Source organism: Jaculus jaculus, chromosome 7, assembly GCF_020740685.1.
Source record: "Jaculus jaculus isolate mJacJac1 chromosome 7, mJacJac1.mat.Y.cur, whole genome shotgun sequence".
NCBI classification, from domain to species: Eukaryota; Metazoa; Chordata; class Mammalia; order Rodentia; family Dipodidae; genus Jaculus; species Jaculus jaculus.
In genome coordinates, this window is record NC_059108.1 from 107,188,537 (window position 1) to 107,215,166 (window position 26,630).

Sequence of the window (26,630 nt, forward strand, 5' to 3'; positions counted from 1 at the left end):
TATATTACTATTTGTATATTTGCAAGAGAGATAAACATTGCATTATATATTATATATGTGATTATTGTGTTTTACTAAATTACTTAAAAGTAATGAAAGGCGTGAGAAAGAAAATAAGCAATAAACTGATTTATACAAAAAAAAAAAAATCTAGGGCCTGAAGAGATGCCTCAGTAGTTAAAGGCACTTGCTCGCAAAGTCTGACAATCAGGTTCAACTCCCCAGTGCCCACATAAAACCAGATGCACAAAGTAGCACATACATCTGGAGTTCATTTGCAGTGGCAAAAGGCCCTGTGGTGTCCACAGACACACTCTCTGTCTCCCTCCCTCCCTCCCTCCCTCTCTCTCTCTCTCTCTTTCTGCTTCTTTCTCTCAAATAAATATTGTTTTAAAAAACCTGTTTGAACTTTAACAAAAGCAAGCAACAAATGCTAAAATATCCATCTAATAGTAAGTTAAGGAAAGTTGCAAATAATACTACCCAAAAATAGTTCAGTCTTACCAATAATTTAAAAAAACAGAAGTTAATGGGGTGGAGAGATGGCTTAGCGGTTAAAGCGCTTGTCTGCAAAGCCAAAAGATCCCAGTTCAATTCTCCAGGACCCATGTAAGCCAGATGCACAAGGGGGCACATGCTTCTGGAGTTTGTTTGCAGTGGCTGGAGCACCCATTCTCCCTCCCTCTCCCTCCCTCCCTCTCTCTCTCTCTCTCCCTCTCCCTCTTTCTCACTCTCAAATAAATAAAAAATATATTTAAAAAAAAAACAGAAGTTAAAAGATACGCCACTTTTTGATGGACGTGGTGGCACAAGCCTTTAATTCCAGAACTCGGGAGATAGAGGTAGGAGGATTGCTATGAGTTCAAGGCCAGCCTGAGAATACAGAGTGAGATCTAGGTTAGCCTGGATTACACAGTAAGACCCTACCTTGAAAAACTAAAAGATCTACCACTTTTACCTATCAAGTTAGTCAAGATAAAGGGCTGAAGAGATGACTCAATAACTGTTTGCCTTGTAACATAAGAACTGGAGTCTGATCCTCAAAACCCACATAAAAAAGCCAGGTGTGGTGGCACACACTGCTGGAGACAGATTCCTGAAGTCGAGTTTACTTGGAACTTATAAGAACATATTTATCTGTATATTTGCTTTATTTATACATATGCTCAAGTATAAGGTATATATGTATACTTAGATTAAACATCAAAATGTTGACAGAGAGCCAGGTGTGGTGGCGCACGCCTTTAATCCCAGCACTAGGCAGGCAAAAGTAGGAGGATCGCCGTGAGTTCGAGGCCAGTCTGAGACGACAAAGTTAATTACAGGTCAGCCTGGGCCAGAGTGACACCCTACCTCGAAAAAAAAAACAAAACAGAAATGTTGACAGAACAAAAGTATAAAACAGTAACTGTGTGGTTCCAGGGGCCAAACTGCCAGATTACAATGAATTCTGACCCTGCAATTTACATATCAGTTTAGCCACGTTGTTCTCTTAAACCTCTCTGAGACTTATTTCCCTCAACTATGAAATGGAGATTAAAATTATGCTTCCCAAAATGGTAGGATTAAATAAAACCATCTTTAAAAAGCACTTAGGAGTCCCTCACTTCAATCTCATCCTTAAAGCAAAACAATTCTTAAAAAGACAAAGAAATATTTACAAATTTAGCAATGGTAACTTCTCCGATCAATACTCCAAACACTTTCAAGATCCATCTTATATAAAACCCATCATATTCCAGGCTTCATCCAGTAAGAAAAAGAGGAAGAAATTTTTCTTGCTTTAATGAGGGCTTAGGACCAGCTTCTACAATCAGTGCATAAAAATGTAACTGATATCTCGGTTACCTTCCCTCAGTCTGTTCCTTGACCTCCAATTTTTTTTTTAATTTTTATTAACATTTTCCATGATTGTAAAAAAAAATAATCCCATGGTAATTCCTTCCCTCCTTTTTTTTTTTTTTTAATATCCCATGGTAATTCCCTCCCTCCCAATTTTTTTTTTCTTTTGGTTTTCCCAGGGAGGGTCTCACTCTAGAGCAGGCTGACCTGAAATTTACTATATAGCCTCAGGGTGACCTCCAACTCAAGGCAATCCTCCTACTTCTGCCTCCCAAGTGCTGGAATTAAAGGCATGCACTACCACACCCAGCCCTGACCTCCAAAATGTTAGATAAATAAAATTAAGAAGCTGGAAAGATGGGTTAGCAATTAAGGCACATGTCTGCAAAGCCTAAGGACCCAGGTTCGATTCTCCAGGTCCCACATAAGCCAAATGCACATGGTGGCACATGCGTCTGGAGTTCATTTATAATGGCTAGAGGTCCTGGAGCGCCCATTCTCACACACTCTCTCTCCCCCATGCCTTTCTCTGTTTCTAATAAGTGAAATAAAAATAAATTGTTTAAAAAAAAATTAAGAAGCCAGGCATGGTGGCGCACGCCTTTAATCCCAGCACTCGGGAGGCAGAGGTAGGAGGATCGCTGTGAGTTCAAGGCCACCCAGAGACTCTTTAGTGAATTCCAGGTCAGCCTGGGCTACAGTGAGACCCTACCTCAAAAAGCAAAAAAAAAAAAAAATTAAGAGCCAGACATGGTGGCTCATGAATATAATCCCAGCATAGGAGGCTGAAGCAGGAGGATTGTTTCAAAGTCAAAGCCAGCCTGGGCTACATACAGAAACCTAACAGAGTGGCAGGGGGAGGAAGGTAGAAGAAAGGAAAAAAATTAAATTCTTGTGAGTCTCAGAGAAGTTGGGAAGAAAAAATAAAGTATGCAATAACAACATCTGAAATACCTCTGAATGTATATAAGCAAATCCAAGTATGTAACATATGGTAAAGAAGTTACACGTACCTTTGCTTTTCTCTGAAAAACAAAACAAGACATTGATTACTATAAATTCCTTCCACTGATGATACTCCTACATGACAATAAGAGTGTGATGGCCAGGTGTAATGATGCATGCCTTTAATCCCAGCACTGGGTGGGGAAGGCAGAGGCAGGAAGATCATTATGAGTTCAAGGCGACCCTGAGATGAACTCCAGTTCAGTCTGGGCTAGAGTGAGACCATACCTCGAAAATAAAACAAAAGACAAACATACAAACAAAAAGACCGTGATAATTAGTTTCAGTCCTTCAGATCATCAAACATTAAACTGGTTGGAGAAACACCCATAACCACATACTACTCAGCAGTGACATGGTATATGCCTGATGTGAATAAGTGGCAAGGCATCATCTGAGAATACTCAAATATCTGAAGGATTTGGGTTTATTTGGCTGACAGTCCTCTTCCACATCTGTTATCCTAAAGCTGTTACGTAATTCTTGTTAAATGTCTGTAGGACTGTTTGAAACCTATCCACTGACATTGTAAGGCTGAACCTGGGAGTATTTTCAATAACTATGAATTGCAAATTACACATAATGTTGCAGTTTGTATGCAGTTGCATATTTCCTACTGAAATATCATCACTTTGTAATGACATCATTGTTTGATTAATATATACTCACTGCAAATGTTAAAAAAAAAAAAAACACTAGATGGGCAAATGTTGATAAAACCTATAAACTGTAAAACCAAAAGTCAATATAAAGGGATGAGGTGAAAGAGGGGGAGGGGTGAGCAAAAGGATGCTTGTGACATGTAAACAGAAGGAAGGAAAGTAGGAGAGGAGAATAGAAAAGGAGGAAGGGTAGAACAGGAATCAACAAAAAATTCCATTTTGAAAATGCCATAAATTTTTTAAATGCTGAGAAAAAAAGGCATAATGAAAAGCTATCCATAACCACCCTTTTCCCAAGAAAAATATCATTTATATTTTGGTAAATACCCTCTTTTGTGTGTAGATAGAGATTATATTATTTATGAAAATAAACTATATTGATAGAAGCTTTTGTCCTTAGTGTACTATTGATCATCTTTAAATGAATATAATAGCAGCATTTATTATGCCTGTACATTATTGCGTGGCCATGCATATGTCATTTAACCAGTTCCCTAATGATAACCATTAAAATGTTCCCATTTGCATTTAAAATAAGTGAAGGTGAAGGTGGTTAATTAATTTACCAAGTCATCAGTTCATAGTAAATTATATTGTATATAATTATTATATATATAATATATAATTATATATTATAGTGTGAATTAGCACTTTATTTAATGTTAGATCAACAGTTTTCACTAAGTCACCACATTCAACTCTGTACAACCCAAAAAGCCTAGTCTGAAAATGTTCTTTCCTTCCTAATCTAAAAAAGATGAATCTGCCAGCATTCAGGGAATGATGTAATCTTATTACTTTACAGGAAGAAATTTATATTTATTGACTTTATGAGATCATCACCTTTTCAGATAAACTTAAAAAGCTTACATATTTGCTAAAAATGTATCCGAGGTTTTTAAATTTTTGTATGTGTGTGTATGCAGCAGGGCATCTGGGGACAAGTGGGTACTTGGGGTATGAACGCGGGCAAGCAAGCTTTACAAGTACCTTTAACCACCGAGCCATCTCCCAGTCATGAATCCAACATTTTATCAATAAGTTCATAGTCAAAGGAAAAATACCTATGTTTCCTAAGTAGTCATGCTGAAGTGGTTTAGTCAACATACCATTCTAACCTGTCATTGATTAGGCAGGACAATTTCAACTTTGTATTCCCTCTGGTCTTACACAACGACTAACACATAGTAGACGGTGAGTAACTATGCCATGACTAAGACTATCCAATGGGGAGAACAAGTTTCACTGGCGATTTACCTAACAAACTACTCCACACACGTGTGTCAGGTTCCATATTAAGACAAATGCAGATGGGGAGGTAATATGATGGAGAATGGAATTTCAAAGGGGAAAGTGAGGGGGGGGAGGGAATTACCATGGGATATTTTTTTATAATCATGGAAAATGCTAATAAAAATTAAAATTAAAAAACAAATGAAAAAAAAAAAAAGACAAATGCTAGCTGGGTGTGGTGACATATGTCTTTAATCCCAGGACTCTGGAGGCAGACACAGGGTCACCATGAGTGCCAGGCCAGCATGAGACTACACAGTGAATTTCAGGTCAGCCAGGACTACAGCAAGACCCTTCCTCAAAAATACATAAATAAATAGACGCGCCAGGCGTGGTGGCACACGCCTTTAATCCCAGCACTCGGAAAGCAGAGGTAGGAGGATCACTGTGAGTTCGAGGCCACCCTGGGACTACATAGTGAATTCCAGGTCAGCATGGGCTAAAGTGAGACCCTACCTTGAAAAGCCAAAAAATAAATAAATAAATAAATAAATAAATAAATAAAAAGATACTAGCCATATCCCAAAGTACTAGGACATATCTATATCTAGAAATACTATAGTATACACATATATCTGGAAGTGCTAGGGTATTTCTATATGGTATATCTATGTGTATCTAGAAGTCCTAGGGTACACACACACACATCAACAATGACACTACCAGCAAACAAAATTACATGAGGGAAACAAACATGGGATAAGACTATTTTGTGAGGGCTGGAGAGATGGCTTAGCGGTTAAGCACTTGCCTGTGACGCCTAAGGACCCCGGTTCGAGGCTCGGTTCCCCAGGTCCCACGTTAGCCAGATGCACAAGGGGGCGCATGCGTCTGGCGTTTGCAGAGGCTGGAAGCCCTGGCGTGCCCATTCTCTCTCTCTCCCTCTCTCTGTCTTTCTCTCTGTGTCTGTCGCTCTCAAATAAATAAATAAAAATTTAAAAAAAAAAGACTATTTTGTGAGAAATGAGAATTTACTTCCAAAAAGGAGGGCCAAGAAAAAAATATTTGGAAAGGGTGGTAAGATTGCTTAGTGGTTAAAGCTGGCAGCTTGCAAAGCCTGCAGCCTGGGTTCAATTCCCCAGCAACTACATAAAGCCAGACCAAGGCATACCTATATCCACAAGCAAACACAAAGGAATGAATAAATGAATAACCGGGCGTGGTGGCGTATGTCTTTAATCCCAGCACTCAGGAGACTGAAGTAGGACAATGGCCAGGAACGTCCAGGCCAACTTGTCTACAAAGTATGTTTCAGGTCAGCCTGGACTAAAGTGAGAGCCTGCCTCAAAAAATAAACTACATAGATAAATAAATAAGTTTTTTAAAAAATATGGAAGAGGGGCCTGGCATAATGGTGCACGCCTTTAATCCCAGCACTCAAGAGGCAGAGGTAGAAGGATTGCCATGAGTTTGATGCCACCCTGAGGCTACATAGTGAATTCCAGGTCAGCATGGGCTAGAGCGAGACTCTACCTGGAAAAAAACCTAAAAATAAAAATAAATTGGAAAAGGGAGCAGTAGGACCAGATCTAGAGCATAGATAGAAAATGAAAAATGCTAATGAGGTATGAAGACATGTGAATTTATAATCAGACTCTTCATATGTGGTGTTTGTTGGAGTCAGGTTCGCATTGCTGGCAGAAAACACCCGACCAAGATCAGCTTATGGGGGAAAAAGGGTTTATTTTGGTTTATAGACTCTACGGGAAGCTCCATGATAGCAAGGGAAAACGATGGCATGAGCAGAGGGTGGACATCACCTCTTGACCAACATCAGAGGGACATTAGGAGTGTGTGCCAAATGCTGGCAAGAGGAAGCTGGTTGTAACACCCATAAGCCCACCCCCAACAATATCCCGCCTCCAGGAGGCTTGAATTTCCAAATTGCCATCAACTGGGGACCTAGCATTCAGAATACCTAAGTTTATGGGGGACACCTGAATCAAACCACCACAGTGATGTAATGTAACTTAAAGTGAGGTAGGTAGGTACTTTTACAGTTCTGGGCACAAACCCAGGGCCTCACACATGCTAAGCAAGCATGCTACCACTAAGATACTTATAGCTATCCCACATTTTTAGAAAAACTAATAAGTGTTTTGGATACTAATTTATCTGGAAGATGAACAAAAATTAAAGTATGTGAACATAGTACTTAATGTATCTGTAAAACTAAATATATAACCTCATCTTCATTTTACAGTAGTCAAATACCATGGGCTTCATCACAACAACACTCCTTCCTAAATTATCAATGTGCTTCTTTCTTTCTTTCTTTCTTTCCTTATTTATTTATTTATTTTTCCTCGAGGTAGGGTCTCTCTCTAGCACAGGCTGACCTAGAATTCACTCTGTAATTGCAGGGTGGCCTTGAACTCACAGTGATCCTCCTACCTCAGCTTCCCAAGTACTGGGATTAAAGGAGTGTGCCACCAGGCCTGGCTCAATGCACTTCTGCAAGGGAGAGACCTAAGTTCTGTGGAGACAGGCCAGTGGACTTCTCTTGCAATTATGCTGCCTTCCTCTCCATTCTGGCCCAAGTTCACTGCTTGTAAATTATAAAACAAAGCAAATAACTCACCTTGACCAGAAGCCAGGGGATTTAAAGGCCTTTTGATTGTCTGTGGTCTAAAAACAAAAAACAGAATACGACATAAAACACAAATGTTACCAACCATGTTATAATACTTTAAATGATACTATGTCATAATGTTAGTTAATGATTATATCCAAAGTCAAGTTAGTTTACTGAGAATATAAAATATTTAGTTTTCTGTAACTGCTGTAAAAAAAAATTACTGGCTATTATGTTTCAGTGAAAACAGTTTTTGATCTTATCCTATTATAGTGACCAACAAGACATTTCTGAATCACTTCTTGAAACAAAGAAAAACACCAGTCAAGCTCTTCTCCAAGAGCCATTGTAAGTCATTACATATTACATATCATTACATATGTCATGTACATGTATAATACTGAGCATAACACAAAGTGTACCCTCATTGAAAAACAAACAAGCAATAAACATGAATAGCCAATTCAAGCATTAAAACAGTAGGAAAAAAAACCAGTATGGATACATTATCTTCCAGTTAGGTAAGTGCAGACACATCAGTTTGCCCTGTGGCCATCTAGTTTGTTATAAATTTGTTTTTATGAAGAAAACAGAGCCAGGTGTGTAGTGCAAACCTGTACTTCGGAAAAGAATTAGTGCCCAAGGCCAGCCTGGGCTACAATGAGACTCACTTTCAAAAAAAATCACAAGACAAAGAAGAGGAGGAAGACTAATACAAAGTAAAATGTATTACCCCATACTTAAGAATTCCAATTTTTTTCTGGGTAGCCCTCAATCTGATAGCAACACACTTTTCACAAAAGCCAACTGGTACATTCTTTAGAGTCTCCAGGCTTACAGTGATCAAACTGACTCCTTCCATTAGAAGTACAAAGCAGGTTTTTCTACTGACTGAATCATCAACAAACACTGAACAAATCACTTAACCTCTCTAAGTCTCATGTTTCCTTTCTGTAAAACAGCAATGACTATAACAGTTTTATTATAAGAACTAGAAAAGAAAACGTATGCACACTTAGCACAATGCACGGCAAACAGTGAAGCTCAAAAATGTTCCTTCCTACTTATAACTGTTCTCTGAAATCAACTTACTGTTAAAATAGCTATGAATACAGAAAGGAGTTTAAAACACCAAAATAGCTGCAGATTCTAATCTCCACCCCACCACTATCAATCTTGGGAAACAAAACAAACCTCTCTGGTCCTAGGTTATTTCACCTTGAGATCTTAAAAGTCTACTCAGGAACATTACTCCAATGTGTACAAAATACCCCCAATAAAGGTCTTTTAAAGACTTTTTTTTAAAACAAGTCTTTTAAAGGAGAAAGAAATATTGGTCAAAACTCATGCCACTATATCTTCAAGAGGGAAACTGAGCCCAGCATGATGGCACACGCCTTTAATCCCAACACTCAGGAGGCAGAGGTAGGTGGATCGCCGTGAACTCAAGGCCACCCTGACTACATAGTGAATTCCAGGTCAGCCTGGGCTACAGTGAGACCCTACCTTGGAAAAAAAAATAAAAAGGAAGGAGGGGAAATGACTTAATCCACAGATAAATTTCTATGTCCAAACAGATCTAACAAAGTAAATCTGATTTGCAATTTTAAATCATTATGACTTACTTTACTCAAAGGAGAAATGTCTAAATGAAAATGACACATACTTAAAACAGTTTTCTTCATAGATGACATTCCATATCTTCCAAGCATCTGGTCCCTTGTAACCTGTGTAACGCTCAGGATTAAGGAGCAAATCTACATATTCAGCATCTGGGGACTGTATGTCTGTAAAGTAGAATAAAAAGATGAAGTCATCTTCAGTTACCTTAAAAAGCTAGTATACACAACTGTACTCCATAAATTAAGGCACCAACCTGTAACAATGCTTCACTGATTTTTTTTGATAAGGCTGTGCTTTATTACATGCATAATTACAAATCTGTGCTAAGTGAGAACGTATAAAGCAATGGTGACCGGGGTTTAAGCCACACAGAGAAAGGACTGGACAATCCATTAACCCTTCTACCAATGTTCATTCCATTGCCTTGAACATGATTGTTTCCATTTCTTACAATTTGCATAGCACTTACTTGTCAAAGTGCTTTCTATTCATTGTCTCAGTTTATCCTCACAACAACCCTGTGAGGTACGTAAAGCAATTTACACTATCCCCATTTTGCAGATGGGAACACTCAGGCACAGAGCGGTTAAGATCTTCAGGCTAGTTAGTAGAAGCATAAGGAATAGAAATCAGGTCTCCTAACTCCCCAATCCATGTTTTCCTTTTTATACTACCAAGAGCAGAACAAAGTGAGCAGGCTTCACTGATTTTTGAACAACTTTTCAGGAGAAAAAAAAAAAAGAAGACGACAAAACCAGGGGGTGATACTGTACACACTGACTGAAAAAATATTTTGAATTTATAACTGGAAAAGCAGGAATGTGTGAATTTCAGCATTTAAGAAACATGTAACTCAGTCATCATAAACTATCCAGTCATCGTGCTGGAACTCAGAGGAAATTCGGTTCCCTCCTGGCTAGCCCTCCTCGTGCTAGTCACTGGCTGGAGAATAACAGTTGTCAACAGATTAATTAAGCAGCAGGTCCTGCCACTTACAAAATCATCGAGCGAGCAAGAAGTACACACGTGCAATAGTAGCACACAGGCAATGTAGGTAACCAACTGCTCACACACTGGACATGAGACCCTTTCAGTGGGGGTGAACTGTATCTGGCTCTGGGAACCAATCCAGATTCTCTAGAATAGGAAACCCTCCACTGCTCTCTGAAGAGTAGATATAGGGTCTCACTCTGGCCCAGGCTGACCTACCTCAAGAAATGGTGTAGCGACTGGTAAACTGCATGTACTCTAGTAACTCCCCACCCATGCTCACACAGGCAACGCTTACTAAACTCTGGATGCACACACGCGACATACACACACACACACACACACACACACACACACACATATCACAGTAGAATTGGGACAACTTGGAAAAAGAAGGGGTTGGGGACTGTGAGGGAGGAAGGTAATAAGAGAGGATTATGATCAAACTTCACTATATACAAGCAGGGCGTGGTAGGGCATGCCTTTAATCCCAGCACTTGGGAGGCAGAGGTAGGAGGATCATCATGAGTTCGAGGCCACCCTGAGACTACATAGTGAATTCCAGGTCAGCCTGGGCTAGAGTGAGACCTTACCTTGAAAAACCAACAACAACAACAAAAATCATTATAAACATGCATATGTTTTTTTTAAGTGTTTTTTTTTAATGTTTTTATTAGTATTTTCCATGATTATTTAAAAAATCCCATGGTAATTCCCTCCCTCCCCACCCCCCACGCTTTCCGCTTTGAAATTCCATTCTCCATCATATTACCTCCCCATCACAATCATTGTACTTACATATATACAATAGCAACCTATTAAGTACCCTCCTCCCTTCCTTTCTCTTCCCTTTATGTCTCCTTTTTAACTTACTAGCCTCTACTACTAAGTATTTTCATTCTCACGCAGAAGCCCAATCATCTGTAGCTAGGATCCACATATGAGAGAGAACATGTGGCGCTTGGCTTTCTGGGCCTGGGTTACCTCACTTAGTATAATACTTTCCAGGTCCATTCATTTTTCTGCAAATTTCATAACTACATTTTTCTTTACTGCTGACTAGAACTCCATTGTATAAATGTGCCACATCTTCATTATCCACTCATCTGTTGAGGGACATCTAGGCTGGTTCCATTTCCCAGCTATTATAAATTGAGCAGCAATAAACATGGTTGAGCACGTACTTCTAAGGAAATGAGATGAGTCCTTTGGATATATGCCTAGGAGTGCTATAGCTGGGTCATATGGTAGATCAATCTCTAGCTGTTTTAGGAACCTCCATACTGTTTTCCACAATGGCTGGACCAGATTGCATTCCCACCAGCAGTGTAGGAGGGTTCCTTTTTTTCCACATCCCCGCCAACATTTATGATCATTTGTTTTCATGATGGTGGCCAATCTGACAGGAGTGAGATGGAATCTCAATGTAGTTTTAATCTGCATTTCCCTGATGACTAGTGACGTAGAACATTTTTTTAGATGCTTATATGCCATTCGTATTTCTTCCTTTGAGAACTCTCTATTTAGCTCCATAGCCCATTTTTTGATTGGCTTGTTTCATTCCTTATTATTTAACTTTCTGAGTTCTTTGTATATCCTAGATATTAATCCTCTATCAGATATATAGGTGGCGAAGATTTTTTCCTATTCTGTAGGTTGCCTCTTTGCTTTTTTCACTGTGTCCTTTGCGGTGCAAAATCTTTGTAATTTCATTAGGTCCCAGTGGTTAATCTGTGGTTTTATTGCCTGAGCAATTGGGGTTGTATTCAGAAAGTTTTTGCCAAGACCAATATGTTGAAGGGTTTCCCCTACTTTTTCCTCTAGCAGTTTCAGAGTTTCCGGTCTGATGTTAAGGTCTTTAATCCATTTGGACTTAATTCTTGTGCATGGCGAGAGAGAAGAATCTATTTTCATCCTTCTGCAGATATATATCCAGTTATCCCAACACCGTTTGCTGAAGAGGCTGTTTCTTCTCCAATAAGTATTTTTGGCATTTTTATCGAATATCAGGTGGCTATAGCTACTTGGGCTTACATCTGAGTCCTCTATTCTGTTCCACTGACCTACATGTCTGTTTTTGTGCCAGTACCACACTGTTTTTGTTACTATGGCTCTGTAGTATAGGTTAAAATCAGGTACGGTGATACCACCAGCCTCTTTTTTGTTGCTCAGTACTATTTTAGATATTCGAGGTTTTTTGTGATTCCAAACGAATTTTTGGTTTTTTCTATTTCCATGAAGAAAGCCTTTGGAATTTTGATAGGGATTGCATTAAATGTGTAGATTGCTTTAGGTAAGATTGCCATTTTCACAATATTGATTCTTCCAATCCAGGAACAAGGGATGTTTCTCCACTTTCTAGTGTCTTCTGCAATTTCTCGCTTGAGAGTTTTAAAGTTCTCATTGTAGAGATTCTTTACTTCCTTGGTTAGGTTTATTCCAAGGTACTTTTATTTTTTTTTGATGCAATTGTGAATGGGAGTGATTCTCTGATTTCATCCTCTGTGTGTTTGTTGTTAGCAAATATGAAGGCTGATTTCTGGGTATTCATTTTGTATCCTGCTACATTGCTGTAGGTTTTGATCAGCTCTAACAGCTTGCTAGTAGAGTCTTTAGGGTCCTTTATGTATAGAATCATGTCATCTGCAAATAATGATAACTTGAGCTCATCCTTTCCAATTTGTATCCCTTTTATGTGTGTCTCTTGCCTTATTGCTATGGCTAAGACTTCCAAAACTATATTAAATAGAAGTGGGGACAGTGGACACCCTTGTCTTGTTCCTGATTTTAGTGGAAAAGCTTCCAGTTTTTCCCCATTTACTAATATGTTGGCTGTAGGCTTGTCATAAATAGCCTTTATTATATTGAGATATGTTCCTTCTATTCCCAGCCTCTGTAGGACTTTTATCATGAAGGGATGTTGGATTTTGTGAAATGCTTTCTCTGCGTCTAATGAGATGATCATGTGATTTTTGTCCTTCAACCCGTTTATGTAATGTATTACATTTATAGATTTGCGTATGTTGAACCATCCCTGCATCTCTGGGATAAAGCCTACTTGGTCAGGGTGAATGATCTTTTTGATATACTCTTCTATTCTGTTTGCCAATATTTTGTTGAGAATTTTTGCATCTATGTTCATGAGGGAGATTGGTCTGTAATTTTCTTTTTTTGTTCTATCTTTGCCTGGTTTTGGTATCAGGGTGATGCTGGCCTCATAGAAGGAGTTTGGTAGAATTCCTTCCTTTTCTATTTCCTGGAAAAGCTTAAGAAGCAATGGTGTTAGCTCTTCCTTAAAAGTCTGGTAAAATTTAGCAGTGAATCCATCCGGGCCTGGGCTTTTTTTAGTTGGGAGATTATTGATAACTGTTCGGATCTCCATGTTTGTTATAGGTCTATTTAAGTGATTAATCTCATTTTGATTTAATTTAGGTAGGTCATATAGATCAAGGAAATCATCCATTTCTTTCAGATTTTCATACTTTGTGGAGTATATGCTTTTATAGTATGTCCCTATGATTTTTTGAATTTCTCTGGCATCTGTTGTGATGTTACCTTGTTCATCTCTGATTTTATTAATTTGTGTCTCTTCTCTCTTTCTTTTGGTCAGATTTGCTAAGGGTTTATCAATCTTGTTTATCCTTTCAAAGAACCAACTCTTTGTTTCATTAATTCTTTGGATTGTTCTTTTTGTTTCTATCTCATTAATTTCTGCCCTAATCTTTATTATTTCTTCCCATCTATTGACTTTTGGTTTGCCTTGTTCTTCTTTTTCCAAGGCTTTAAGGCGAAGCATTAGGTCATTTACTTGCGACCTTTCTAATTTCTTAACATAGGCAGTTAAGGCTATAAATTTACCTCTTAGAACTGCCTTCATTGTGTCCCAGACATTTTGGTATGTTGTGCGCTCATTATCGTTTGACTCTATAAATTTTTTGATTTCCTTTTTGATTTCTTCATTGACCCATTCATCATTTAGTATTGTATTGTTCAGTTTCCATGATTTTGTTTATGCTCTATAGCCTTTCTTGCTACTGATTTGTAGTTTAATTCCATTGTGGTCAGATAGAATGCAAGGAATTATTTCAATTTTCCTGAATTTGTTAAGATTTGCTTTGTGTCCTAATATATGGTCTACTTTAGAGAATGTTCCATGTGCTGCTGAAAAGAATGTATATTCTGCAGCCTTTGGATGAAATGTCCTGTATATATCTGTTAAGTCCATTCCTTCTATGACCTCATTTAGTCCAGATGCCTCTCTGTTTATTTTTTCCCGGGATGATCTGTCAATTGGTGAGAGTGGGGTGTTAAAAGTCACCCACTACCACTGTGTTTGGTGTTATCTGTGACCTTAGTTCTAATAGTGTTTCTTTGATAAATTTGGGAGCCCCCATGTTAGGTGCATATATGTTTAGGATTGTAATGTCCTCCTGTTGGAGTGTGCCCTTTATCAATATAAAGTGACCTTCCTTATCTTTCTTGACTAACGTTGGACTGAAGGCTACCTTGTCAGATATTAGGATAGCAACCCCTGCTTGTTTTCTAGGCCCATTTGCTTGAAACACCATCTTCCAACCTTTCACCCTAAGATAATGTCTATCCTTTGTAGAAAGGTGAGTTTCTTGGATACAACAAATTGTAGGAGCCTGCTTTTTAACCCAGTCTGCAAACCTATGTCTTTTTGTTGGGGTATTGAGGCCGTTGATATTAAGAGATATTATTGAAAGGTGTGTATTTATATTTGCCTTTTTTTTTTTTTTTTTGTGGTTCCGGTTCTACCTGTGCTCTTTTAACAAGTATTTGAGTATTGCTTGTTTTTTCTAGGTTCCTTATATGTGTGCTTTTCCTTTTCTTCAGCATGGAGGATTCTATCATATTTTCTGTAGAGCTGGTTTTGTCTTCAAAACTCCTTTAACCTGCTTTTGTCATGGAATGTCCTTATTTCTCCGTCTATTTGAATGGATAACTTTGCAGGATAAAGTAACGCTGGTTGACAGTTGTTATATTTCAGAACTTGGAATATATCACTCCTAGCCCTTCTGGCTTTAAAAGTTTGTGTTGAGGGCTGGAGAGTTGGCTTAGCGGTTAAGCGCTTGCCTGTGAAGCCTAAGGACCCCGGTTCAAGGCTCAGTTCTCCAGGTCCCACGTTAGCCAGATGCACAAGGCGGCGCACGCGTCTGGAGTTCGTTTGCAGAGGCTGGAAGCCCTGGCGCGCCCATTCTCTCTCTCCCTCTATCTGTCTTTCTCTCTATGTCTGTCGCTCTCAAATAAATAAATAAAAAATTTTTAAAAAAAAGTTTGTGTTGAATAATCTGCTGTAATTCTGATGGGCTTACTTTTGTAGGTAACTTGATTTTTCTCTCTAACTGCTTTCAATATTTTTTCTTTGGTGTGTGTATTTGGAAGTTTGATTATAATATGGCGAGGAGAGGTTCTTTCCATGTTTTGTCTGGCTGGGGTTCTAAAGGCTTCCTGTTATCTGTATTGGCACCTCTTTCCCAATTTGGGGAAAATTTTCTTGTATGATTTTGTTGAAGACACCTACTATGCCTTTGGAGTGGACTTCTTCTCCTTCTACTATGCCCTGAATTCTAATATTTGATCTTTACATAGTGTCCCGAATATCTTGAAATTCCCACTCATACTTTCCTATAAGTTTGTCTTTCTCTTTGTTGGCCTGTATTAGATCTGCCACCTGCTCTTCTAGCTTAGATATTCTATCCTCTCCTTCATCCATTCTACTGGTGAGATTTTCTACAGAGTTTTTTATTTCATTAACTGTGTTCTTCATTGCTAGTATTCTGACTGGTTTTTCTTTATTATTTCTATTTCCTTATTTATGTCTTGTATTGCCTTCTTTATTTCATGAAATTGGTGTCCTGCATCTTCTTTGATTCCTTTGATTTCCTCTTTAAGTTCCTCTTTGACTCCTTTGATTTGTTCTCTGACTTCTTTGAGCATATTTACAATCATTCTTTTGAAATCTTTCTCAGGCATTTCCTCTAACTCGTTCTCACTGGAGGTCATTGCTGATGCATTAATACTTTTAGGTGGATTTATATCGTCTTGCTTTTTAGTGTTTCTTGTGTTATAATGTATATATTTTTGCATCTTGGATTAAGTTAATGCTTGGATTTTCTAGCTACCTGGGTATTCTTAGCTGTATCAATTGGTTTGATGTTATATATTTTCAGGGTAGGAGCTTGAGGTGTTAGATGTGGCTCTTAAGACTCTGAGAGTATCTACAAAGGTGCTCCTAGGGGTTGAGTTTCCCTGCTATGGGAGTATTCAAGTAGGCTGAGTGGAATAAAATACAGGTAGATTCTAAAAGTTAACTAAACACTGTACCCATTCAGTCAAAAACAGCCCCAAGTATGTATGCCAGAGTAGTTATTATAGATCCTCTATGAACATAGAGGTTAAGATTTCTGGTCTGTTGAGGGATCCAAGTCAGCTTGTGACCAAATGAGACCCTTCCCTGGTGCAAGCCCAGTTACCTTGGATGAGTTTGGTCTCAGTCAAGTTGCTGCCTGGGTCGTTGGACTGCTGTTGTGATTTCTGGAGCTGGGCACTGGCTTTTCCTGGGGGGCAAGCCAAGCCTGGCAAGTGTAGCCCTGCAGATCAGCTCCCCCACTGGGTCTGTCAGCAGCTGAAGCTTCTGCCGCTCCTTGGTCTGCTGCTGCTTGGGCCGCTGTTACCGGTGCTGAAGCCGCTGATGTTGCTGCGGAACTCTGCTCCTGCTTGGGTCAGGTTGGCGTGGCCGGGTCCCGGGGCCGCTGCTCTGTTCGCCGGAGCTGGGCTCAGGCGGTGGGGGAGGGGAGGGAGCCGCAGCTGCTCCGGTTCTCTTGCTGCTCCACGTGTTCTTCTACCTCACGGTCTGCTCCTCCGTTGCTGCCGCTCTCCCCTCACGTTTCCCGAGTTGCGGAGAGCGCAATGTCAGGGGAAGCTCCCGCACTTGGCTTTTCTTGCGGCTCGAGCCGAGCCTGGCGGCTTTCTTTGCGCCGCCGCCGCTTTTCCCGCCTGTGCGGGCTCTGGATGCTGTAGATCTCTCCTACTTCTCCGCTGCTGCTTCAATTTCCTATACACCTCACTTTTTAGTAAAAGTGTATATTTTGCTGAGTTTTTTTGATCTTTTTTCCCCCCCAGGCTACTTTGGCGTGGTACCTACGCCGCCATCTTCACATGCATAAGTTTTTATAAAGATGATGAAATAAGGAGTTTGGGAGATCATTTAGTCTCCTTTTCCTATTCTGAACTTTGGTTTACGTCTGCAAACCTTCATACAATATCACAAGACCAAATGAGGATAGGAATTGAGAATGTTAGACTTTATGAAGATAATAGAGTACTATGGCATGTATCCCACCAGGGCCTGGGGTATCCATTTCCAAACAGGGCTGGGAGGGAACATAGCTCAGACATCAACTAGAATGACAGAAGAGATAATACAGTAGTTTAAGAGCCTGGAAATAAAGAAGTTTCCAGGTAGCAATAATAGTTATTATCAGAAATCCAAATTAAAACCATGGGGTTGGGGTATAGCTTAACAGAAAGCACTTGCCTGGCATAGACAAGGCCCTGGGTTTGATACCTAGCACTCTAAATTTTTTATTATTATTATTATTTTATTTGAGAAAGGGAAAGAGGCAGAGTGAGAGAGAATGGACACACCAGGGCCTCCAGACAGTGCAAACAAACTCCAGACCCATCTACCACTTTGTGCATCTGACTTACATGGGTCCTGGGGAATTAAACCAAGGTCCTTTGGCCTTAAATTTTTTTAAGTAAAAATAAATAAAAATTCATATACACATAGAGATATTTCTAGAAAAACATGAATATTCACACTAAATGAATCTGTGTTAAACTAAGGAGAAAATGTTCATTTTAGAGTTTTCAGATTTTAGAACTAGAAATAAGGCATTATAGATATGTATGTGTCAAAACATGGGCATGTTTCCAATTAAGGAAAACAAGTCTGTGCCTACTTTCACTTTGGAATTAAAAATAAACCTTTTCCCTTTTCCTTTTTTGTTTGGGGATTATAGGCTACATCTTGTAATTCAAATAATCTGTATCATTCTTTTCACTAATTTAGAAGATCATTAATCCACTACAATAAAACTACAGAGGATATTAAAACTCAAATTTAGTGAAATTTTGCTTAAACCAATTAAGACTGATGATCCAACTTAGAAAAAGGAAGATTGGGCTGGAGAAATGGCTTAGTGGTTAAGATGATTGCCTGCAAAGCCTGAGGACTCCCCAGAACCCATGTAAGCCAGATACACAAGGTGACACATGCACACAGTGTCACACATGCACACAGGTGGCACGCACATCTGGAGTTTGATTACAGTGCACCTTGTGCATCTGGCTTACGTGGGTCCTGGAGAATCAAACCTGGGTCCTTTAGCTTTGCAGGCAAGTGCCCTAACTGCTAAGCCATCTCTCCAACCCTTTATAAACTCTTCTTATGGTAGTAACACAAACCTAATAAAACTTACTAGCTCAACCACATGTAGTGTACACTAAGCAGTGTTAGTTATAGTCCAACGTTATGTAATCAGTGGCACTTTGTTTCCAAAACTTTTCCATTACCCCAAACAGAAACTCTGAAATTATTTAACAATTAATTCCTCATCTGCCATGCCCAGCACCTCTAGTAACCTCTGATCTACTCTGTCTCCATGAATCTGACTACCATAGCTACTTCATATAAGGAGACTCAGCTTGTCCTTTGTGTTTGGCTTATATCATTTAGCAAGTTTTCAATATTTGTTCATGTTGTAGCATGTGTCATTCATTTTTATATTTTATTTATTCACTTGAAAGAGAAAGAGAGAAATATGGGTACACCAGGGCCTCGTGCCACTGTAAATAAATCCCAGATGCATGTAACACTTTGTATATCTGGCCTCACATGGGTACTGAGGAGCAGAACCCAGGCCATTATGACTAAGCAAGCTAGCACCTTTAACACCTGAGTCATCTATCCAGGCCACTACATTCATGATTATGCCTCAACAGTAGTCCATTTCACATATTCACCACACTTTGCTAATTCATTCACCTGATCAATGTGTCAATGGATCACATCTACCTTTTGGCAATTGAATGATGGTGTACAGAATATTGGTTTACCTATGTCTATCCAATTTATTTGAGGTATATACCTAGGAGTGGTGCTTCTAAGTTCCATGATAGTTCTATGCTTAGCTTTATGAAGAAATGTCCAAACTGTTACAAATGAGATGTTAAAAATAATTTCAGAGCCGGGCGTGGTGGCGCACGCCTTTAATCCCAGCACTCGGGAGGCAGAGGTAGGAGGATTGCCATGAGTTCAAGGTCACCCTGAGATGACAGAGTTAATTCCAGGTCAGCCTGGACCAGAGTGAGACCCTACCTCGAAAAAACAAAAAAAAAAAAAAGAATAATTTCAAAGAAATTTTTTGGGTTGGGGATACAGCTCAGTGTTAGAGCACCTGCCTAGCACATACATATAAGGCCCTGGTTTCAATCCCTAGTATAACAACAATAATGAAGAAAAGAAAAGAGGAGAAACTGAGGACTTGTAGATGTAGCTCAGTGGTAGAGTCCTTGCCTAGCATATATAAGGTACTAGGTTCAATCTCCAATCACATGTTACAAAAAAATATATATATATTTATATATGAAAAACACAGGAGAGGGGAGGGAGAGAAGGCAGACAGGAGAGAAGGAGGGAGGGCAGAAAGAAAGGAGGACAAGAAGGAGAAAAGGAGGGAGGGAGGGGAGAAAGAAAGAAGAGGAAGGGATGTATACTATAACAAATGTTGTACCGTCAACTTCACAGAAGCTGTCTGAGGAATCATCATGCTTGGTCCACTGCAGTACAGCCTTCTGGGTTTCCTCACTTCAAACAAAGAAAACCATGTCATTCTTTTTTCAAGTACATGTGACATAGAAGGAAAAGGTATGGATAAAGATAAATCACCTCAGAGATTCATCCACTGCTCCAAGTCGTTCAGCTTGTTCACATTCTTCAATAAGATTAGCTTCTTCAGAATACTAAATGGAAGAGAAAATAAATAGAACTTATTATATTTTAAAGCTTTTTGTTTTGTTTTGTTTTGTTTTTATATTTCAGACAGGGTCTCATTATGAGCCCACTGTTTCAGTCTTCCAAATGCAGGGATTACAATTATGTGACATCACACCTGTCCTAAACAGCTTTTAAAAAATAATTTAGGGGGGACTGGGGAAATGGCTTAGCATTTACAGCATTTGCCTGCAACACCTAAGGATCCAGGTTCGAAACCCCAGGACCCACACAAGCCAGATGTACAAGAGGACACGTGTCTGGAGTTTGTATGCAATGGCTAGAAGCCCTGGCATGTCCATTCTCTATTTCTCTGTATCTGTCTCTTTCTCTCTCATAAATAAATAAATAAAATATTAAAAATATAAAAATAATTGAGGAGGCCAGACATAGTGGCACACACCTTTAATCCCAGTACTTGGGAAGCAGAGGCAGAAGGATCACCATGAGTTTGAGGTCACCCTGAAACTACATAGTGAATTCTAGGTCAGCCTGGGCTAGAGTGAGACCCCCACTTCAAAAAAACAAAACAAATAAGCAAACAAAAAAAGATAACTGAACACTAAAAGAATGGAAATGATCTCAGTTTTAGGGAACCCTGAAAAAACGATATGACTTTTTGAAATATTTATTTATTGAATAACAACTTTGTTTCATTATATTGGTCAATATGTAAGACAGCTAAACTGCAAACGTTTTAAAATTCCCAATGCTCATGTATGAAAAGTGTCAATAAAAAGTTTAAAAAATTCTCTCATTCATAATGAAATATTAAAGAGTAAAAGGATATGATCTACTTAACATATAATCAAATGGCTCAGAAAACATACGTGGAAAAAGCACAAAACAAATATACTAAAAATATATAAAGTTAGTGAATCTCCAATGTATAAAAAAATCTCTTTATGCTAATCTTACAACATTTTGTAAATTGGAAATTATTTCAAAATAAAAAGTTGAAAATATATATGAAAGTACACAACATAGGTATATCATTAGTCCCATAGTGAGTTGAAGGTCAGCCTGAGGCTACACTGTGAGTTCCAGGTCATCCTGGACTACAGTGAGACCTTGCCTAAGAAAAAAAAAAAAAAAAAAAGTACATAACATATTTGAAAGAAATATTTGTATGAAGCCAATCACTATGTACAGTAAGTATCAATAAAAAGCTCATCAAGGGGCTGGAGAGATGGCTTAGCGGTTAAGCGCTTGCCTGTGAAGCCTAAGGACCCCGGTTCGAGGCTCGGTTCCCCAGGTCCCACGTTAGCCAGATGCACAAGGGGGCGCACGCGTCTGGAGTTCGTTTGCAGAGGCTGGAAGCCCTGGCGCGCCCATTCTCTCTCTCTCCCTCTATATGTCTTTCTCTCTGTGTCTGTCGCTCTTAAATAAATAAAAAAATTTAAAAAAAAAAAAAAAAGCTCATCAAAACCAAACAAGAGCTGGGCAGATGGCTGAGATGGCTCAGGGGTTAAAGGTGCTTGCTTGCACATGTAAAGCCAGATTCACAAAGTGGCACATGCATCTGGAGTCCATATGCAGCCCTGGTATCTGCTTGTCTCTTTCAAATAAATAAATAAATAATGTGTTTAAAAAATAAAAACAAGGGCTGGAGAGATGACTTAGTGGTTAAGAGCTTGCCTGTGAAGCCTAAGGAACCCGGTTTGAGGCTCGACTCCCCAGGACACAAGTTAGCCAGATGCACAAGGGGGCACACGCGTCTGGAGTTTGTTTGCAGTGGCTGGAGGCCCTGGCACACTAACTCATTCTCTCTCTCTCTCTCCTTCTCTGTCTGTCACTCTCAAATAAATAAATAAAAATTAAAAATAAAAACAAAATTTAAAACAGGCATGGTGGCGCACGTCTTTAATCCCAGCACATGGGAGGCAGAAGTAGGAGGATCACCGTGAGTTTAAGGTCACTGTGGACTACATAGTGAATTGCAGGTCAGCCTGGGCTAGAAGGAGACCCTACCTCAAAAAAAAAAAAAAAAAATTATGCAAAAAATAACATACCTATGCATAATACATATTAAAACCTTATTATAATTTTATAAATACTAAAAATAAAAGTATTGGGCTAGAGAGATGGCTTAGAGGTTAAGGCACTTGCCTGCAAAGCCAAAGGACCCAAGTTCGACTCCCCAGGACCAAGATAAGCCAGCTGCACAAGGGGTGCATGCATCTGGAGTTCATTTGCAGTGGCTGGAGGCCTTGGCATGCCCATTCTCTCTCTCTCTCTCTCTCTATCTATCTATCTATCTCTATCTCTATCTCTCTGCCTGTTTCTATATCTCTCTCTCTCAAAGAAATAAAAAAAAATTTTAAGTATTTTTAGTTATTACATAATAATATAATCAGCTTCATTACATATCTCATTACTTTATTAGCATGTTTCTGAAGAGCGTTTTTACTATCATTTTAAATTCTCCACAAAATTGCCATAACCTTTAAGTTATAATTTTACAATCAATTTAAAATTATCAATAATTTCAGCTGACTCTTCTCTGTAGACATTTAACTGACAAAATATTGCTTATTAAGTATGCCCAAATATTTTTACCCCTATATTTTATAAGTTCTAGTCTTTGAGAGAAGTTCAATATGGCATTTACCTTGTTGAAAGCTGTGATTGTAAAAAAAAGAAAAAGTTGTGTTGTATATCAATCATAAGCAAAATGATTAATCTGAGATTGGCCTTAAAATAACTGGAAAAATGGAATAGAAGGTACACATAAAACGAAATTAATGTATACACTAGTAATTACTAGATGATAAATAAATGTCATTTTCTGTGCTTTTATTAATGTTTTATAAAATAAAAATAATTAAATCATTAAATATAAATACAAGGGATTTCACAGCAGAGAGATGGGGAGAGAGTTCAGTTGCGTGAAAGCATGAGGATCTAAGTTCTGATCCCTAGCACCCATAAAATGTGCCAGACATGGTAACATCAACCTCTAGTCTACACACACACACACACACACACACACACACACACACAGAGAGAGAGAACCAAAAAAGCACTTCATCACACACAAACATGAAGAAATATTTTAAATCAAAAAATTTTAAAAAGAGAGAGAGAGCACGGAAGCAAGGTAACAGATGTCAAGGAGTGCAGCTTTCCTCAACATCAACAGGCATATGTACACACCTTGTAGCTGGCAGACTTAATTCCATCAGGAACTTCATCCTGGAAAAAAAAACAAAATTCTGGATGCCATTTTATCTTCAGGGAAAAAAAGTAAATTCCTATGATTGACAAACTTCAAAAACAAATTACTGAAGCAACTATTTTTAAGCGAGAAGGGTTGGACGATTTTTAATTACATTATGAATATTCAGTAATGGTAACTTAGCCATTATTCTTTGCGATGTTCAAATGGTCCCATGTCTAGCCATAAGGAGATCCACTGAGTACTAACTTTACCTTGGAAATTATTCCAGCAGTCATGGGTAGCATTTTTGCTGTGTTTCTTGCCCCACTCTTAGAATCAACTGTTTTGTTTCTTGTTTGGTTGTTTTTTTTTTTTGTGAGAGAGATGAAAAGATAAAAAGAGAGAGAGCAAGAGAAAGAGAACTGGCGTGCCGAGGCCTGCAGCCACCGCACTCGAACTCCAGATGAGCACGCCACCTTGTCTATGTTGTGTCACTCTGTGCATCTGGCTTACATGGGACCTAAAGAGTCAAACATGGGGTTCTTAGGCTTACAGACAAGCACCTTAACCACTAACCCATCTCTCAGCCCAAAATCAACTGTTTTGTTTTGTTTTAAAGCCCTTTTTCTTTGCTAGGAAACTAGTTTCTGTCTTGCTGGCCTCGTACTGACTATCTGCTTATTTCAAAGTGATGCTGTGAGTAGGTAAAAATGAACAGACCTCAGTCAACTATAGAGTGCAAATCAATGCTAGTGATTTCCAAGGACACACACAGACCAGCACCTTACTGTGCGCTTTCCAAACTTTGAACTAGATCAATTTATATTCTTTCCCAACTGTTTCTATTTTTTTCCATATAATGAACAGCTACATATATATGTGTGGGTATATACATATATGTGTATGTGTATGTGTGTGTGTGTGGATGGATAGATAGATTGATTGATTGATTGATTTTAGCAAAATTAATGTATTTGTGATATGTGATGCTGCTGTACAGTTATCTTTGAGTATCTGTCCAGTTACATTACTCAGTGACATTCCTAGTAGAAATACTAGGTCAAAAGAGATGTGCCTTTTTTAATTTTTCTCACACATTTGTCAAATTAATTTGCAAAAAGGGCTCATTTCTTATTCCCAGACTAACAGTGGATGTTGTGACTCTTTTTCTCATTGGTCACTTAATAATTATGGTGAAAGAAGCATATTTTGATGAACTGCAAAAGGAATAAATGACTGTCCTTATAGGAAGACTCCAGCCTCACTCAGATCTTCTCTGGAATCCGGGTGCAAAGTAAGAGACATCGTCTCAAAGTGTGAAGTGTAAGGAAGTACACGTCTGCTTCTACTGTCTCCTTCCCACCTGGTGGGTCACAGAGCATAACCTGAACTGTTGGCCAAATCATTGTATCTAAAACTGTTTAATTTCTGTGTTTAAAAAAATAAATGTTGAGCCATACATGGTGGCACATGCCTTTAATCCCAGCACTGGGGAGGCAGAGGTAGGAGATCACTGTGGGTTTGAGGCCACACTGGGACTACATAGTAAATTCCAGGTCAGCCTGGGCTAGAGGGAGACCCTACCTCAAAAAACCAGAAAAAGAATACTGGGATGTCAATATTATCATAAATGCTCACTAGAAATGCTAGGTATGGCAGCAGACTGAGTAAGCTGTGACAAGTATTACAAGACACTTGAAATGACCTTTATTCACTCTTTGGTTATGACACAACACCCTACTAAGATCTATCTGTCAGTGGAGGCCAGACTTGTCCTACAAGGAAAATAGATGTATCATCCCCTTACTGTCACCTGGAGCGCTGCTCCTCTCAGCCAGCTCCTTCGTGCCCCCTTCCTCTCTGTCCTCAGAGTACATACCATCGGTATACCCTTTATCAGGACACGACATTTGCGCTGAAATCATCAGTTAGCGTTTCTCTTCTCTACTAACTACCAGCTTCGCAAGGCCAGAGCTAAGCTTATAAACCAGGTCCTAGAATAATGTAAATGGCACAAAACATTATTATTGAAACCAAAGTACATTCTACAGTAAATGATACTCCTCTCCCTCTCATTTTCTTTTCTTTTCTTTTCTTTTCTTTTCTTTTCTTTTCTTTTTTTCTTTCATTTTTCAAGGTAGGGTTTCACTCTAGTCCAGGCTGACCTGGAATTCACTAGTAGTCTCAGAGTGGCCTCCAACTCACAGGGATCCTCCTACCTCCGCCTCCCGAGTGCTAGGATTAACTCATTCTGTAGTTCCAGGTGAGTCTGGCTAGACTGGAATGAGACCCTACCTCGAGAGAAAAATAAAAAATTTGTAAAAAGAGAGAGAAAAGCCTTCTCTCCATCTTATTACTTCAAGAAAAAAAAAAGTACAGGCATCAAAACCATTGTCTATGAGTCAATATGTTCAACAGTGGCATGTCTATTATGGGGGAAACCAACTGCTCTTTAATTGGACTGGAGGCCTGCTCTATGGGAGGGAATACCTGCCTGGTCCTGAAAACCTAATCAAAAGCGTATGGTGAGGGAGGTCATGAGCATTAGGAATGTAATTCCTGCTCTTGTCAGGCTAAATGCCTATATTATGCCCACCAAACTGCCCTGCAAACACTTTGCTTAATATTCATACCCATATATTAATGCTACTCTCACTTTTAGTTAGAGAAGCTTCTCTTTTCAATTGACAGTGACCACTGGGCTGACTCAAAAGGCACCATAGTACTGGAAGAAATGTTCAGCAATGACACATCTCTATCACACATCCAAGGCTCAGGGTCCACTACAGAAGAGATGGTGGAAAGAATGTAAGAGCCAAAGGAAGGGTACCACTCCTTACAATGCAACTTTCCAGACAGAAACTAGTCTCAGTATCACAAGACCCTCCAAATAGGAGGAAAAGATGATGACATCAAAATTAAAATGAGACTAATGGAGAGAGGGAGGGGATATGAAAGAGTGTGGATTTGTGAAGGGGAGGGAATTATCATGGCTTATTGCCTATAAGTGTAGAAGCTGAAAAAAATAAGAGCAGCCTGGTGTGGTGGTGCATACCTTTAATCCCAGATCACCATGACTTCAAGGCCACCCTGAGACTATATAGTTAATTCCAGGTCAGCCTGAGTTACAGTGAGACCCTACCTTAGAAAACAAAAACACATGAAGAAGAAGAAGAAAGAAGAGGAGGAGGAGAGAGGAAGTAGGAGAGAGAAAGAGGAAGAAGAGGAAGAAGAAGAAAAATCATTCAGTCTGTAACCAAGCATAGTGGCACACACCTTTAATCCCAGCACTTGGGAGGCAGAGGTAGGAGGATCACTGTGAGTTCAAGGCCACCTTGAGATTACATAGTGAATTCCAGGTCAGCCTGAGCTAGAGTGAGACCCTACCTCAAAAGCCAA

At 39.1% G+C, this 26,630-nt stretch overlaps 1 protein-coding gene across 1 annotated transcript in view; it reads right to left on the minus strand.

Moving 5' to 3' along the window:
* Ero1a (endoplasmic reticulum oxidoreductase 1 alpha) overlaps window positions 1-26,630 on the minus strand; it is a 68,640-nt gene that overhangs the window by 22,831 nt on the left and 19,179 nt on the right. The window contains exons 4-9 of the mRNA XM_045154725.1: window positions 23,228-23,266; window positions 19,967-20,040; window positions 19,812-19,885; window positions 9,044-9,164; window positions 7,384-7,430; window positions 2,856-2,867 (exon numbers count right to left, since the gene is read on the minus strand). Coding sequence (XP_045010660.1) covers window positions 2,856-2,867; window positions 7,384-7,430; window positions 9,044-9,164; window positions 19,812-19,885; window positions 19,967-20,040; window positions 23,228-23,266 — 367 coding nt within the window. The remainder of the gene's footprint in view (window positions 1-2,855; window positions 2,868-7,383; window positions 7,431-9,043; window positions 9,165-19,811; window positions 19,886-19,966; window positions 20,041-23,227; window positions 23,267-26,630) is intronic.